This window comes from Gouania willdenowi, chromosome 4 (assembly GCF_900634775.1).
Source record: "Gouania willdenowi chromosome 4, fGouWil2.1, whole genome shotgun sequence".
Classification (NCBI taxonomy): domain Eukaryota; kingdom Metazoa; phylum Chordata; class Actinopteri; order Blenniiformes; family Gobiesocidae; genus Gouania; species Gouania willdenowi.
This window is the reverse complement of record NC_041047.1, coordinates 10,429,666-10,446,265: the sequence shown is the minus strand read 5'-3', so window position 1 is coordinate 10,446,265 and position 16,600 is coordinate 10,429,666. Positions and strand designations below refer to the sequence as shown.

At 34.5% G+C, this 16,600-nt stretch overlaps 1 protein-coding gene across 3 annotated transcripts in view; it reads left to right on the top strand.

Annotated features, from left to right (window-relative positions):
- pde4ba (phosphodiesterase 4B, cAMP-specific a) overlaps window positions 1–16,600 on the top strand; it is a 160,948-nt gene that overhangs the window by 79,542 nt on the left and 64,806 nt on the right. For all 3 annotated transcript variants that reach the window (XM_028445599.1, XM_028445600.1, XM_028445601.1), the window contains 2 exons: window positions 14,247–14,441; window positions 16,540–16,576. In XM_028445599.1, the coding sequence (XP_028301400.1) occupies window positions 14,247–14,441; window positions 16,540–16,576 (232 nt within the window). The remainder of the gene's footprint in view (window positions 1–14,246; window positions 14,442–16,539; window positions 16,577–16,600) is intronic.

The window sequence follows — 16,600 nt, the reverse complement described above, 5'->3', positions numbered from 1 at the left end:
AAATGTAGTTATATTTAAATTCCAACTGGTGGTACACAGGATTGGATGGAACTAACTTATAATGCATTTTTTTTCAACCTTGGGTTTGGGACCCCATGTGGGGTCGTCTGGAATTGAACTGGGCTCTCCTGAAATGTCTAGTAATTGAAAAAAATACTGATTAGAAATTAATTTTAACGTTATTTTTAATTATTCTTTTTCAAAAAAAAATCACAATCTTTACCTGTATTCTATACTTTGATTTTGTGAAATATAAATCTATTTGATAATTATAATAATAATGATGAAAATGCAGTTAAAAATCAGCTGTTACAACTTGTCACTACTCTGTATTTGTAAGACCGTAGAACAAACATGGAACTGTGCAATATATTTATCCTCGTTGTTCTCACTGTTCATTTATTTGTTTATTTATCGTCATTGTGGCTCCCCTTGTAAATACACTTATCTGTCGTTTCATTTTCTCTGTATCTTGCACCACAAGAGTTGTCTCTTCATTTTGTTGTACCTTGTTTATAAAACATTCTATTCTATTCTATGATCCAAAAGTTATTGTAGGATAATTAAATAAGCTGTATATACATTATACAGTCACAAATACCTTTCGCCTTAGGTCGGCACAGTTTTCAGGGTGGTGACTGCCTTGGAAACATGTGTTTCAGTCTGTGCTTGTTGGAACAAGTAGTAAAAGTAATCAAGATATTTTTAGCTTTTATTTCTGCATATCTAAAGAAATCTCACAGATTACTTTGTTGGGCGGAGTCAGTGGCATATTTCATTGATCTGCTGAGTGTCGAAGAGTGAAGGTTTATTAAATCTGATCCGAGAATCCATAAACACTGATGTCGCTTTGATCATTAACAGAACACATCCCCAATTCAGCTTCAGATATGGTCTCCTTCACTGAAGTTGAGACAAACAGGAGGTGTTACCATAACAATTTACTTGTGTTTGCACAGCTTAACAGTGATGGTCACTGGTTTTCCCCTCATCACCACCACCACCACCATAACATACACAGGAAGGAAGAGATTAATTTAAAGTTTAAGAATGCTGTTTCTTCCCAGTCTGAGACTTTCTGTGCCTTCCTGTGTTAGTGTTACTTCCTAAAGTAACACTAACACAGACAGAGCAGGTTTAAAGTTATTTACCAAAAGAAAACAAGCTATTATATTATATTTCACCATCTTCGCATTTGTATTATTATAATTTTTTTTTTTATCTCCACCAAGGAGTTCACATTTATCTATTTATATAAGATAAAATAAGATATCCTTTATTTGTCCCACAAAGGGGAAATTTCTATAAATTACATACATACACAGTATGTATGTAATTTACACAGTACACAGTACAGATAGAAATAGGGAACAACATGTTGCAAGAAAGGAAACTGCATAATAAAAACAATAAAACAGAATTATACATACATAATTATACAACATATATATAGTATACTTAAAGGTCCCATGTCATGCTATTTTTCACTCATCTCCATTTGTTCTAAGAACCATAAAAACATAGTATTTGAAGTTTATTTTCCCAAACTCTCCTGTTTTCCAGAGTTTTCGCCTCTGAAAAGTCACTTTCTTATCAACTCTACACAAACAGGCTGATTTGCGGCCTACTTATGCATGAGTGTGCGTGTCTATAGATGGGACACTGACTTCCTCCTCCCCACACGGTGACGTAGGACCAGAGGACAGCCCACCCTCCTCCCACCCACTCCGTAGCCGAGCTCATGCTGCTTTATAAACACGAGACAGAGCATGAGGCGGGGCTTTCACTGGGACATACATAGACTGTAGAAAATACATACATTGCACTGCGCGAAGGACGCTGACATGCTCACCTTCGTGGGCGTGTCTGTTTACATGTCAATCATGGCAGAGAGCTTCCCGGAGGCGCGGCTTCTCCAGCTCAGTGCCACGTCAAATTCATCATCAAATTGTAGCGAGGTGTTTGGGCTCACCCTGCAGTAAGAAAGGAGCAAATTACCCTCTAACTAATGATTGAGAGAATCAATGAAAAAAACACTTTGGGCATGTGTTTGAAGCCCTAATAGCACTTTATGATGTTTAAAGCACAGAAAAGTCCATTTAGCATAACATGGGCCCTTTAAATAGCAGTACAGAACTAAAATGTTTACAAAACTAAATTGTTAACAACCTTTGTGAATTTTTGACTCAGTTATGTCGTGACAATGATTAATATTATTCCTTCATTTATTTATGTATCTTTTTGTTTTATTTTATTTAATTTTACATGTGAAATACTATAATAATCTACGGTGACCATACGTCTGGTTTTACACAGATATGTCTTCTTTTCATGTCTTGTTCGGGGATATTTTACAAATTGATTAAATTGTCCAGGTTTCCCAGGGACCTTGAACGCAACATTCATTTAAAAGCCCATAACTCCGCTAATATTTGTTCAATCTGAGAAATTCCACCAGTTTCTGAAAGCTAAAGAGTTGCTCCTTATATGATCATTTTACGCACACGTGACAGAATCATTAAAGATGCCGCTTTGTCGTTACACACGAGGAAAAGATAAGGAGGAGCAAAGTCCAAAAGAGAGAGAGAGAGAATAAGAGACCAAATAGCAGTGGATTTAATTTAAAAGGTTATTTATTGAAGTGAATATTTAATGATTATTTACTGTTCTGGATGCCTTGAGTTTTAATGTCTAGGAGGAGCTGTCTCTCATTGTTTCACTGATAGAGAGATTTTAAGAAGGTTTATAAGATATTTTTCAAGGACAGATTATTATAATGCATAATAAAGGGGATTGACTTGTGGAATTCTTTGTTATAAAAAAGAGAAATTACTTGTCTATTTATTATATTGTATTTTTCCATTAAAAGGTAGATTTAAGAAAACTTGAGTACTTGTGCCGAGGTCGGCCCAAGTGTCGTCTTTTTTGGAAATCAAAATATGGTCACGCTACTATAATCTCATTGGCATCTTTGACCAATAGAATTAGAATACATACAAAGAGCAACAATCACAAATCTAATTGTTTTGATTGGGAAGGGAAAAGGTAATGACAAAAAACTGATGAATTAAAACCAATAAATTGAAAAAGCTTCGTTTTAATAAGTTATTAATTGAGTTGAGCTGTCACCGCTCATCTTTGAAAGTCTTTAGGTTGGTTTTGCCCTTGTTTCTATCCTTTACATACCGGTACTTTATTGCTGGCTGCTCATTCTGCATTAAAAGAAAAAAGCAGAACCAACGCCCCAGAAACAGAAGCAGACAAACAGGTGACTGAGAGCCGTTTAGCACCAAAACAAAATGACTTGGTCAGGAAGTGGTGTGAAAAAAAAAGAGTCTGAATCATACTGGCCAGAAGTGTTACTCTGCTGCAGGCCTTTGTGCACGGTGGTGCTCAAGGTCAAATATGACTGAAAGGTGACAATGGGACTGTTTATTTTACTACTAGTTTCCGCTGCTGTCTGTGCACAAACCACATCAGTGCAAAGGGAAGGTTAGATTATGTGAACACAGTTTAGAAATAAGCAGTGGTGTAAAGAGTGCTGATGTATCATACTCAAGTAGAAGTACTGTTAGTACAAGTAAGTCATACATACAAAGGAAGAGATGAAATCTTGCACAATTGGAACTGAATTTATTTCCCACAAAGGCATCTGTATGAATCAAAAGGTTTGTCAAAATGTACAATTATTTTTAAAATAAAATAACACCAATGAATTCAATTCAAAATAAAATAAATTCTCAGTCTTTAAGTATAGCTACATTTATAAAAACTGAGAAAATAACCGGCATTCAATGCTGTTTTGGCGCCGTGCATTACGTTTAATCTGATTGGTTGGCTATGATAATTTTTTGTACTTTCAAAATGTCCGTTAATCATTTTGAGACAAAAATAATAATAATTTACTCAGTAACGGTTGGGTGTAGAAATTTAACAAATTACTTTACTTCTTTAAAAACGTACTTAAGTACAAGTAAAATGACTGATTTTGAAATATACTTAAAAAAGTACAGGTACCCATAAAAGCAACTCATTTACAGTAACGTGAGTACTTGTATTCTGTTACTTTTACTTCTGGAAATAAGTCATTGTATTAATGAATGTCAGAATCACTGCTTTAAACATGGAAATGAACCGTCGAGATGCTCCAATGAAAAAAGTTGAAATATGTTCCAGATGTCGTTTTTCTCTCTTTTTTTTTTTTATTATTATTATTATTATTATTAGAATTTCATACATTTTCTGTTTTGGCACTGGGGTCAACGTTGTGACTAAGTTAGCCTAACAACGCTAAATCTATAATGAAGCTCTCATAATTGAATGAGTAACAAGAAGGTATTTGTATTTTTCTTTCCTAAAAATGAAAAAAAAAAAGACTTATTTTTTACATTATAACTGCCAAACCAGCAGACTATGAATAGTTACAACTGATCCTTGTTGATCTAAGAACACGGTTCACACTTCCATAATTCCCTCTATTACATCTCCAGTAAGATGAATCAGAAGGAAGGATGTTACATTGACTTCAGTGTCACACTGGACCATTGTTTCACAGCTGAGAGCCACTTCCTGTAAAAAGTAAAGTAGAAAAACATCCCTGCTTGTGTCACAACGTACACCTTCATTTATTGGAATAATCGCATCTTTCAATAAATGTAATAAGAGTGACACAGAATGATATTTTGAATCTTGATTTAATTGCATAGCAGTTTTTAGAAGCAAAAAGTATACACATACTTGTTTGTTGTTACTTTTGTGCAAATTAAATGATAAAGACTAATAAAAAGGTAGAAAGGATGTTTAAAGTAAACGGTAGTGTAAGCAAGAGAATGCTACATGTTGCACTTTATGGGAAATATGGGCTTAGTAGGCTTAATAAATGCACACATTTGAATTATTTTTCAACCAGCTTCAAAAGATTGGATTAAAAAGTTCAGCTATATTAATTATAGATCAGATATATAGATTTTAAACGTGCTCTTGTTTATAAACGCATAAAATCATGAACTTATGTATTTATTTACATATTTTTTCATTAAATTATTATCAATTATTTGCTTATCAATCATAGTAGTTGTATACAGATGTACTTTGTTTTTAGGTATTTAATCATATTATTTATTATTATTTTGTATTTGATTTTCTGCTCATACTCGAGCAGACTTTACAAACTTCCACTTCTGATCATCGCAGTTGTTTATGACATTTGTATCAACATTATTGGATTTGTTTTGTGCCTGAGGAAGATCTAACATTCACAAATAAACAGTGTGAGTATTAGTCATCCATTCATTCCCTGGACCTCTCAGTCCATCACTGCGTCATGTCTCTCTTCAGACGCTCAAACGCAGCTGGATCATGGGAACGGAATGCCGTGTCATCCCTGCAAATCATTCTGGGTCAGGCACAGTGCTTCCTGATTGCTTTAGTGAAGCATTTAACCAAACACATGACTTACACTCTCTTTCTCTATCTCTGTCAGACATCCTAATTAGTCAGAAAACTGCTATTATTGAAGAATCTGAGTCTTGTGTGGATTGTGGAAAAAAAAAAATCTACTGTGCGTCATAAAGTCCGGTGACGTAGCCATCCATTTAATTTCCCTTCACATGTTTTTAAAGAGTCTCTGAAGTCAGGTTATTCTGATCATTTCCTCACCATTGAATGGCTCACAATCATAGAAAAGGCCTCAGCCACAGGATTTGGCGTCATGGGAACTGTCAAGTTTTCTTTATCTTAAACCTGGAATAACTTCAAATAGTTTGAAATAGTTTTACTTTTTCTATTGATTTATTCTAAAAACAAATCCAACTGAAATCCTTCAGTGACCTGCTGAGCGGAATTCACCAAGATTGCAGCAATCATTAGTGCACGAGCAGAACTGGTGCAGACCGCCCCTATTTAATTGAACGTTTTGCTTGTTTAATGTGGAGACGTCCGTGCGCACAAGCACTGACATTTGAGGAAGTTAAATTTGAGGCAGATGGACTTCTCTGTCTGCTGCACAAACGTTTAATAATGTAGAAAACTACATAAACAATTAAAAAGGTTTTGTTTTTGTTTTTTTAACAACAACTTTAAAACAACATTACTTTATTTGCATTTCCTCCTCCCTACTATGCATATTCATTAGACGGAAACACACTACTTTTGCATATTGTATGGGGGTGGGCCACTATGGCCAAAAATGCCAGGGACATTTTTTGGTCCCTGTCCAGCCCTGTATCCTACTCAAGTAGAAGTATTGTTAGTTGATTTAAATTGTACTCAAGTTCAAGTAAGTCCTGCATGAAATACCCAAGTACAAGTAAAATATAGATAGCTCAATTTAATAGTACTCAAAGTAAAAGTTACTACCCAGTAGTTACTTTCACCCCAGTTTATTATTGGTAACAAATCCTGCCATGGTTCCCTTGCATACAGTAAACATCTCCTGTATAAACATAAAAAGGAAGAGACCAAATCTTGCACAATTTTCCACTAAAACGTCTGTATAAAATAATAGGTGTGTCAAAATGCACAATTCTTTTTAAAAATAAATTAAGAATACCACCAATCAATTCAATTCAAAATAAAAAAAATAAAAAATTGTCAGCCTCTAGCTACATTTATAAATTCTAAAACTTGAGAAAATAACCGGCATTTAATGCTTTTTTGGCATCGTGGATTACTTTAATCCGGTTGGTCGGCTATGACGTGATGCATTTGATTGTCTGGTCATTTCATTTTTGTAGTTTCACAATGTCCGTTAATCATTTTACAACAAAAAATAATCAGAATTTACTCAGTAATGGTTGGCTGTAGAAATGTAACAAATTGTTTACTTCTTTTAAAATGTACTTAAAATTACTTATTTAAATATAATAAAAAAATACAAGTACACATAAAGGCAACTTAATAACAGTACTGTGATTATTTGTAATCCATTACTTTCACCTCTGTTCTACATTATATGACACTGTGTTACTCTTTCTATAGATTTGTGGGCTTGATCTTTACTGTTTTACCAGTAAAATGTGCGTGCTTAGTGTGCGAGAGAGTGTTTCCCCAGAACATTCCACTAATCCAAGCTAATATCCCCGTTCATAGGAAAGGGGTTTTGTTCCTGTAGTCTGACTTTGTGTTGTTTTTTGACAGCTAACTCTTGGATATCCCTTCTTTGTCCCCTTAAGTCCACCAGCAGTGCCAACTGTTCCTCAAGATCAACAGGCTTGTTTCCTCCCTTTCTGCTTTCATTTGAGACAATAGTATGGCTACATAGTTGTTAGCTAACACTCCCTCTGTTAACATGTGAAAGGCATTTTACATTTTGTTTTCATACACTGATAACTATGGGGTGTGCATTGCCATGGATTTGACGGTATGATACAATTCACGATTTGCATGTCACAGTACCATATATCCCAATAGTAGGGATGTAACAATTAATCGTAATGCAGTTAAAAATCGATTCATAGGTATCACGGTTCACATTGATGCTGTGAAAATTTAAACAGCAGAGGGCGCTATATATATATATATATATCCTTCTCTCTACTACTTTCTTTCTGGCCGCCTTCTACTCTTAAACATGTTCATAAATGATTCCTTAGCCCTTTAGCACCGAAAGAATATCAGTAATATTACGTGAATATCTATAAAAGTCACGTTTTTCTATTAGTTCTGTCTCCTGGCATAGTATCTCTTCTTCACTGCAAGAATTTCTGCATGCCAACCGACCACTGGGTTACCAACGCCCTCTGCTGGTCCAAACAAATATTTGACGTAAATACGATGCAATGACTGTTGTCCAATTGTTAAGGCACAAAATACATTTTCAGTTGCACTTTTAAAAAGAAAAGGAACTATTATGCAGTTTTGCATTGTTTACTATAGAACCAGAATTTAAATTAGTAGGCTTCTTCTTCATTTGTATTATTCCTTTATCAAGGGATTTTTTTGACAATGAAAAATAAAAGGAAAATAGTACAGTAATTTCTAGAAAAAAGAAAATAATAAAAAAAATAAAGGAATATTTTTCAGTCATCATTTGTCTACAGTCCCATTTTATAAAATAAATCGTGAGAGAATCGTATCGTGAACCCAGTATTGTGAATCGAATCGTATCGGGAGTTGAGTGAATCGTTACATCCCTCCCCAATAGTGAACAATGCGATATGTTACGATATCATTAATTACAAATTTCACCTTTACAAGTACAAAATGGTGTGAAATGCAATGTATTTATTTATTTTTTTAAACTTGCGAGAACAAGTAAATAGTAACTAACTATAATTAATGTACCAATATCAAAAACAAATGGCGTGTTTATCAAACTGATTCTGTCAAGTCAAAAAAAATAAGTTAAGATAAAGTGCAGTCAACTTCCAAACTAAAATGCATTTAGGAGTGAACTAGTTTAACAAGGTCTTATGGTGCATTCACTGACAAATAGTGACAGGGCGTTTACGTGCTATGCATATGTTAGTGCAATTAAAAGTTTTGGCGGGGGTTTTATCATAAAAAAAATAAAAAAAACATGATTAAAAAAAATGATTTGGACATTTTTTTGGATTGATACGATAATTGCATGTTGAAATATGTCTCAGAATTGTTTTTTTGCTGATCTTTCACTGTCATAGATCTGTGGAAGGAGAACCTCCTTGAGTTCTACATAACTCCTACAATGTTACCACTGATTGTTCAGCTGGATATCTTTGGATATGTTCATACCCTCAAAAGTATCATAAATGACAAGGGTTCAGATTAAATGCTACCAGTGAGACACATACATCAATTTGTCCGTCACAGGGGATGCGTTAGACGGGAATAAATATTGTTTCCAGACATTCCTCACATGATTGTTGCTAATGCTCACATCAGTTCACAACTTGTTTGAACGTTTGATGGAGATCATGTTTGATTTATAGCAGGAAAATTTTTTTTCTTGTCGTTGCAGATATGTACAGTATGTAGCAAGTTAAAACTCTACCATATAAAGACAATGTAGGCCTATTGATCAATCATTGAATCAAAGATCATTTGCTCAAAAAAGAAAACGTGTAAAAGGTTGAAATTCTCACTCGAAACTTTGTTTTGATCTCTACTGTAGACACTCCATTTATTTAAATTGCAGTAAAAGTTTTGAGCATTGCATTGTGGGATGCTGATTCCCGTAGAAAGATGCATAAAAGTCTTTTAATTTTATTCTTACCATAATTGTTCATTTTTGCTCCCAAAACTCTGGCAAAGTGACTTCCCAACACATTTCTGGTGTTTTCATGGACTGAAAATTGCAGCAAAACAATGGCGGATGTTTATTTTGGGGCTTATGGTACATGGAAAGCTCTGAATCCAGCTGAAAATAAATGTTCCGATAAAGGGATGTGATATTACGGGAAATACTGAGAACAAACTAGAACAGAAATGGTGTCAATTACTGTCCTCCTTGTCTGAAGTAACACAAGAAATCACTTTCTTCTTCTGTTCCAGAGAAGCAGAAGTTGTTTTCTTTTGTTATTTAACTTGATTTATGATTTAGCGAGTTGGTCTCAATGCTGAATTTGCATGTTCTCCCTTACAGAGTGTTTACACTGAAACATGTGGAAGTTGAATAATGCAGTTGAACCTTATCCTGTAACAAAAATGGGATGTAGCGCTGTGTTCACTCATTTCCTTGTTAATTGTTTACTGTATAGGAGGAGGCTCAATATGCCCTGCTTTTATTGTTGAAAGTGTGTGTGTGTGTGTGTGTGTGTGTGTGTGTGTGTGTGTGTGTGTGTGTGTGTGTGTGTGTGTGTGTGTGTGTGTGTGTGTGTGTGTGTGTGTGTGTGTGTGTGTGTGTGTGTGTGTGTGTGTGTGTGTGTGTGTGTGTGTGTGTGTGTGTGTGTGTGTTGCGCCTGTGTCTGTGGCATCAATCAGACTATTAAAAAAGAGGGAAGAAATAAAACACTTTAAGTGTAGCTAAAATGAATATGTAGAAATAGAAACCAGTGCTGAGACCAACAGGATGTGACATCATCTGTTACTGAACAGTGAGAAGAGATAAAAGGAAAAAAAGGACGATTTCAGAAGTTTTATGTGGTTGGAACATTTTAAAAGTAGTAAACCCTTAAAGTTGGTCATATTGACTTCATTTATCATGGAGAACACTGAAGCATATATGATCAGACACTGATCCGTGTGAGTTTGATGAGTTGACTGCATTTTAAACAGATGTTGCAGTACGTCACAATTAAACAATATCTTATATTTAAATACATGAAGACTGCAATCATTGCATTAAAAAGTATTTTACACATTAAACATATAATAAGACAATGATTCTATATGTTCTAAACTCTCATAATTAAACATTTACTATATTATTCTGTCCCTAAAATATGGCATTAAAGCCATAGTTGGTGAGAAAATGTAGAACAGAAGTTTTTTTTCACTCCACTTTGTTGTTTTTTTTTTAAAGCAACACAAAATGATATTTTTCAAAATATTGTTGTGTTTTAGGCAGCAAGTTAAACTAAGCCTGCTGCTTAAACCACGCCGGGAGCAGGTTTGCGTCACAGACTGTTTCCATGGCAACTAAGGTGTTGTCTTTTTGATGAAATGGTTGTTCTAAGTTAGATCCCTGTTTAACTGAGCATGACTTTCAGGTTAAACCTGGAAATAACCCTGAGCATTCAGAAAAGCGTATTGTTTATTTATTTAAAACTTGTTGCTAGTTTTCCCACGTTTTACTTTCCTGTTATCTTGGGCATATTTGGCACACATGCACATACTGTTTGTTTTTTGATTTAATTATTTTATTTTTTTTACCCAGCTCAGCTTTGGACTGATGGGTCCGGCATATTTCCAGGTCTTAAAAACAAATCTGTCCTTTTAAGTATTTCTGATCCTGTACAAACCAAAAGTTTGACTGAGCTGTACATGGATTATAAGAAAAGCGGGTGTGTTTGTATGTGTACGTCCGCACCGCCTTCAGAGTTAAATGCCCCTGCACGTGATCACGGCACACAAAGCAGAGTAGTGACCTGAGGGCAGAGCAGTCGAGCATTGATGCTACATATTGCAGGCCTGCATGTGTATTCATGTAATAGGCAGGCATGCACGCACTCTCCGCTCCTTGAGGAGAGCTGTCCTTGCTTCCTCAGTCTATGTTATTACTACTTAAACTAGCACATTGGCCGTGAAGCATGTATTCATATAGTGGGAGCTTAAGTAGAGTTGTCAATTATGGCCTAATGAGTATGTGTTTGAAGGTTGGATGTACAAAGAGATGTACATACTGTACTCTATACTCTGTGGTGTTAGAAAGGGTCCAAAATGTTATAAAGGGTTCAAAGTAAAACAGCTTGCGATTTTCCTGATTTAATTCTATGGGACATGCGCATGATAAATGATAAATGCGTTTTTTTTATTTTTCTGTAATGTATGTTTTTTGGAGTCATTATGTGTATTTTTGTATCTTTCTGTTGTCTTTTTGTGCATTTTTTGTATAATTATAGTTTTTGTTGCCATTGTAAGGTGATTCTGAAGTAATTTTGTATATTTTTGTATTTTTTAGCGTAGTTTTGTGCATTTCTGTTGTCATTTTGTGTATTTTGAGTCTTTTTCATATTTTTGTTGTTGTTTTGGTGTATTTTTCTGTAATATATGTTTTTGGAGTAATTTTGTGTGTTTTTGGAGCATTTTGTATAATTTTGTGAATTTCTATTGTCATTTTGTGTACTTTCTATATAAATATTGTTTAGTTTTTTTTGTTTTATTTTACTCATTTAGTATGTCTTAATTATAAATATGCATTCACATACTCAGTTGTTGAAATGTGTGTGTAAAGAAAAAAAAATTGGACCCTCAGGAACTATTTGAAACTTCCAGCAACTCTTCCGTTGTCGCGACTCTCTCTCTCTTTAAACGGCTCTGTGTGCGTTCAGCATGTACATCCAAGGTGCGCATTTGGTTATATAGCACGTTGTGAAAATATCAGCATTTATAATGCCGTATCTGCGGAGCATTTTTTGTTGTTCGCTTTCAACACAGTCGCGGCCATTGCCCACAAATAACCTCCGGGTCCCGTCTGTCCGGTCTAAACAGCGAACGATCAAACAAACATGAAAATAAACGTTTTGAAATTACCAAATTACTCCAAAATAACGAATGCACACACTTGGGGTATTTGGAAGCCGTTGACAAAATTTCAGGTCAAACAGACACCGCGCCAGGGAGATATTCGCTCCACAAACACACACGCATACAGAACTTTCTTGCTTTTATAGGTAGATGTGTGGTATTTTTTTTTTTAACCATATGTAGTCAAATATTAAAAACAAAAACATTGTCAACATTTTAAACTTACACAGAGTGAGTCTGAGTATAAAGAAACATCTTAAATTTATATTTCAGCAGAGTTTGTTTTTGGTGTAACCACCAGCTCCCCTTCTGCTGTGTTTGATATACAAAAGAAGCCATGATGGTCGAACAAAGACGTTATAAAGACTTATGCACAGAAACTTCAACTCGCACAGAAAATATAGGAGAGTAAATGTCACAGAAATAAAATCCAAAATATAACGCTCATTTATTTTGATTTAGTTGAGTCAGAAATAGTTTTATTCAATGATATTTCATAGTTCTCATGCACACTCATCATCACAGTGAACATGGATCCTACTCGTGACTAATTTTAAGACGTTACCATCAGCAAACAAACAGCGTGCACTCTCGCGTGCACTCTCACGTGTCACCCAGTCCCTTCATGCCCGGTCATGTCAACTTCATTCATGTATGAGTGCAAGGTCATCTCCATAATTATGTGGGAGTGTGTTGCAGTTTAGCCAATAGGAGGATGTTGGTTTGTTAAGGAATTTACTGAGTGCTCGAGAATGAAAACGAGGTAAACGATGAGTAAACATGATGAACACTTTGATTCAAATGGATTTTCAGAACAGACATGATCGAGCCTGAAGGAGTTCAGGCAAGTATCTGCAAAGCAAAGAGATGAGAAAGATATGGAGCGATGAGGCTTTATAACTCCTGGAGGATGATGTTAGGAGTGGATGGTGTTCTTAACCCTAGAACATTATCGCTAGAATTAATAACACTATCACTATCGCCGGGTGATTTTTACCCAATATACGCAATAAAAAACATCAAAATGTATCAAAATAAGACAATGTTTGACAAATTAGACTTGTGTTCTTGTATTTTCAACTTTGCAAAAAAAAAAAAACTGCGATGGGTGGACTTTAAAATTTTAACCAGAATTACTGAAAAATTAGGAATGAAAACAAAACAAAAAAATATTAGGAAAAAATAAATGAAACATGAAACTTGGCATTTTTTGATTGGGTTAAAAATGATCAACTGAATATATATATATATATATAATTTATTTTTTCTGATATTTAATCAATAATTACTTTGAGACTTCTACACAGTAGATTCAGTGAAAAGAAACTTGTTGCACTTTATTTTATGATGGCAGTGTGTAACACTGCATTTTCTTTTTTTCAGTGAAAATGTGCAAAAACACTAATAACAAATAATAAATAGGATGTTTTGAAGCAATTAACAAAAAAATTCACATTTGGTGTAGTATTTATGTGCATTAATTAAACAAAACAAAAGGATAAACCAAAAAAGTAAATAATCACAGTATCAATATTAGTAATAGTGGGAATTTTAGCAACAATAGTGTTAAACAAATAGTCAAGCAGAGCAAAAAGGGTCACACTAAAGTAGAATGTATGCATATATATGTATATAAACACCCACATACCCAAAGATATATGTACGTATACACGTATGAATAAAGGAAACAAAAATTACAAAATAAATTAAAAGTAAATAAATAAATTACAAATAATAAAACTCAAACACACAACATACTGATATTTAAAATTCAAAATTAAAACAAAATAATGATAATTAACTAAACAAAAATAAAATTTTGGATTGGTCAGATGGTAAACGGAGGTTATTTGATTATATTTTGTTTTAATTTTTCCTCATTTCTAAATGTAATTTGGTGTTGCTAACTCTCCTGTGATGCTTTTGTTTTGTTTCGTGTAAAGCCCTTTGAACTGTCCTCTACATGAAATGTGGTAAATTAATAACTTGCCTTGTTCTGTAAAGCTGAGAAGTGACAACACTGTCCATGTATCCTCATTTCACATTGTAAAGTCAAGTAAGGTTATTGTATTGAAAATGAAAGGATAGCTCATACATAGCATCCAACCTCTAACAGTCACTGTGTGTTTTGTGTTCTCCAGCTTTGATGTGGAAAATGGCCCCTCCGCCAGCTGCAGCCCTTTGGACCCCCAGGCCTCCCCGGGCTCTGGTCTGGTCCTCCACACCAACTTCCCCTCTCACAACCAGCGCCGGGAGTCCTTCCTCTATCGTTCAGACAGCGACTACGATTTGTCACCCAAGTCCATGTCACGAAACTCATCCATTGCCTCCGAACTGTGAGTGTAGACTTCACACAACACATGAGCTTCAAGGAAATCTCAAGTTGTAGCCAAATATAAAAGTTCTACCTCTGATCCTCAAAGAGGCTTCATTAGTTCTGAAAGTCAAACCTCTTTAAGATAAAAGATGAGCTAAGATAATAGATTGACTATTAGGTGAATCACCGTGGACTTAGACATGAATAAAAATGAACTGAAATAAACTCTTGGCACAATAAACGTTTGTTGCCAAATCAGTTCTTGTGAAATTGTTCTGAGATTCTAAAGTGTTAATAAATAAACTGACACCGTAAAACGATTATCAGGAGGATGAAATGTCTCAATGTCCCTCCCTAAACAGCTCCACTTCCTCTCCCTGCCTCTACTTTTGTGCACTTGCATAGCAGAACATACAGTAACAACGTTTATAACACCAACACACATGTAACATTGTTTTTCACTAATAAAACAATTATGGTAGTTTGATTAAAATGTGTTTATTACCTGTCCGTGAGAAATGTCGCCAAATCCTGGTCCGTTCGGAATCCTTTCAAAAGCTGCTCCGAGATAAATACTGTTACGGTCACAAAGTCTATTTTTGTATTTTTTTAGTGTAGTTTTGTGCATTTCTGTTGTCATTTTGTGTATTTTTTGTATAAATATTTAGTTTTGTGTATTTTGAGTCATATTCATATTCATATTCCAAAAATGTTTCCATTTTTCTGCCATGTTCCCATTTACAAATAATAAATAATATACTATGGAAACTGGTCCATTTAAGTCGGACATTCCCAACCTTTTTTGGGTCGTGACCCCATTTTGATATTAAGAATTTCTGGCAACCTCAGAGACATTTTTTTTTGTAGAATTTGTTTTTGATCATGTTTATTTACAGTAAGTCTGTTTCAAATGCAGATTAGCTATGATTAGTGTACAAAGTGACAAGTGCGTCATCTCAGATATTTTTATACTGCATTTTGTTTGAACCAGATTTATTTTTGAGAAAGTTTAAGTATAGGATACGGTTATTTGATATTTATTGTGTGTGATGTAGGGATGTAACGATTAATTGTAAGGCAGTTAAAAATAGAGTCATAGGTATCACGGTTCATATCAATACTCTGAAATTTGAATCGCAGTACCGTTTTTAAACAGCAGAGGGCTGCTCTATATATTTATCCTTCTCTTATCCAGAAGCGTAAGCGGTGGCCGGAATCTGCTACTACTTTCTTTCTGGCCGCCTTCTATTCTTACACATGTTCATAAATGAGTCCTTACCCCTTTAGCACCGAAATAATATCTGTAATATTACGTGAATATCTGTAAAAGTCAGGTTTTTCTATTAGCTCTGTCTGCTAGCATAGCATCTCTTCTTCGCTGCAAGAATATCTGCATGCCAACCGACCACTGGGTTACCAGTGCCCTCTGCTGGTCCAAACAAATATCTGATGTAAATACAGTGCAATGACTGTTTTTTTTTTAAAAAGTCCAATTGTTAAGGCACAAAATACATTTTCAGTTGCACTTTTAAAAGGAAAAAGAACTATTATGCAGCTTTGCATTGTTTACTATAGAACCAGAATTTAAATTAGTAGGCTTCTTCTTCATTTATATCATTCCTTTATTTTGTTCAAGATTTATTTTTAGTTAAATTGCATTGTTTTGAATAATTTATCAAGGGATTCATTTGACAATGAAAAATAAAAGGAAAATAGTACAGTATTTTCCCGAAAAAAATAAAGGAATATTTTCATCATTTGTCTACAGTCCCATTTTGTAAAATGAATTGTATCGTATCGGGAGTTGAGTGAATGTTACATCCCTAGTGTGATGTGTATTTGAAAAACAATGATTTCAAAAAGTAAAAAATTAATTTAAATTTGTTTTAACTTAAGTTTTTTTTTATTTGTACCTATTACTAGACATTTTAGGCAGCTCAATATTAATTCCAGGTGACCTCACATGGGGTACCGACCCCAAGGTTGAAAAACACTGGTCTTAGTATTTCTAATTAGCTTTGTTTACTCTGCTTAGCTTCAAGTCAATTATATGAATAAGATGACTGGCCATGATAAACTTTGCACATTACAGTGGTTTTTATTTAATTTTTTTGCAGACATGGGGATGACTTGATCGTAACACCTTTTGCTCAGGTAAATACCGTCCCATGATGATGT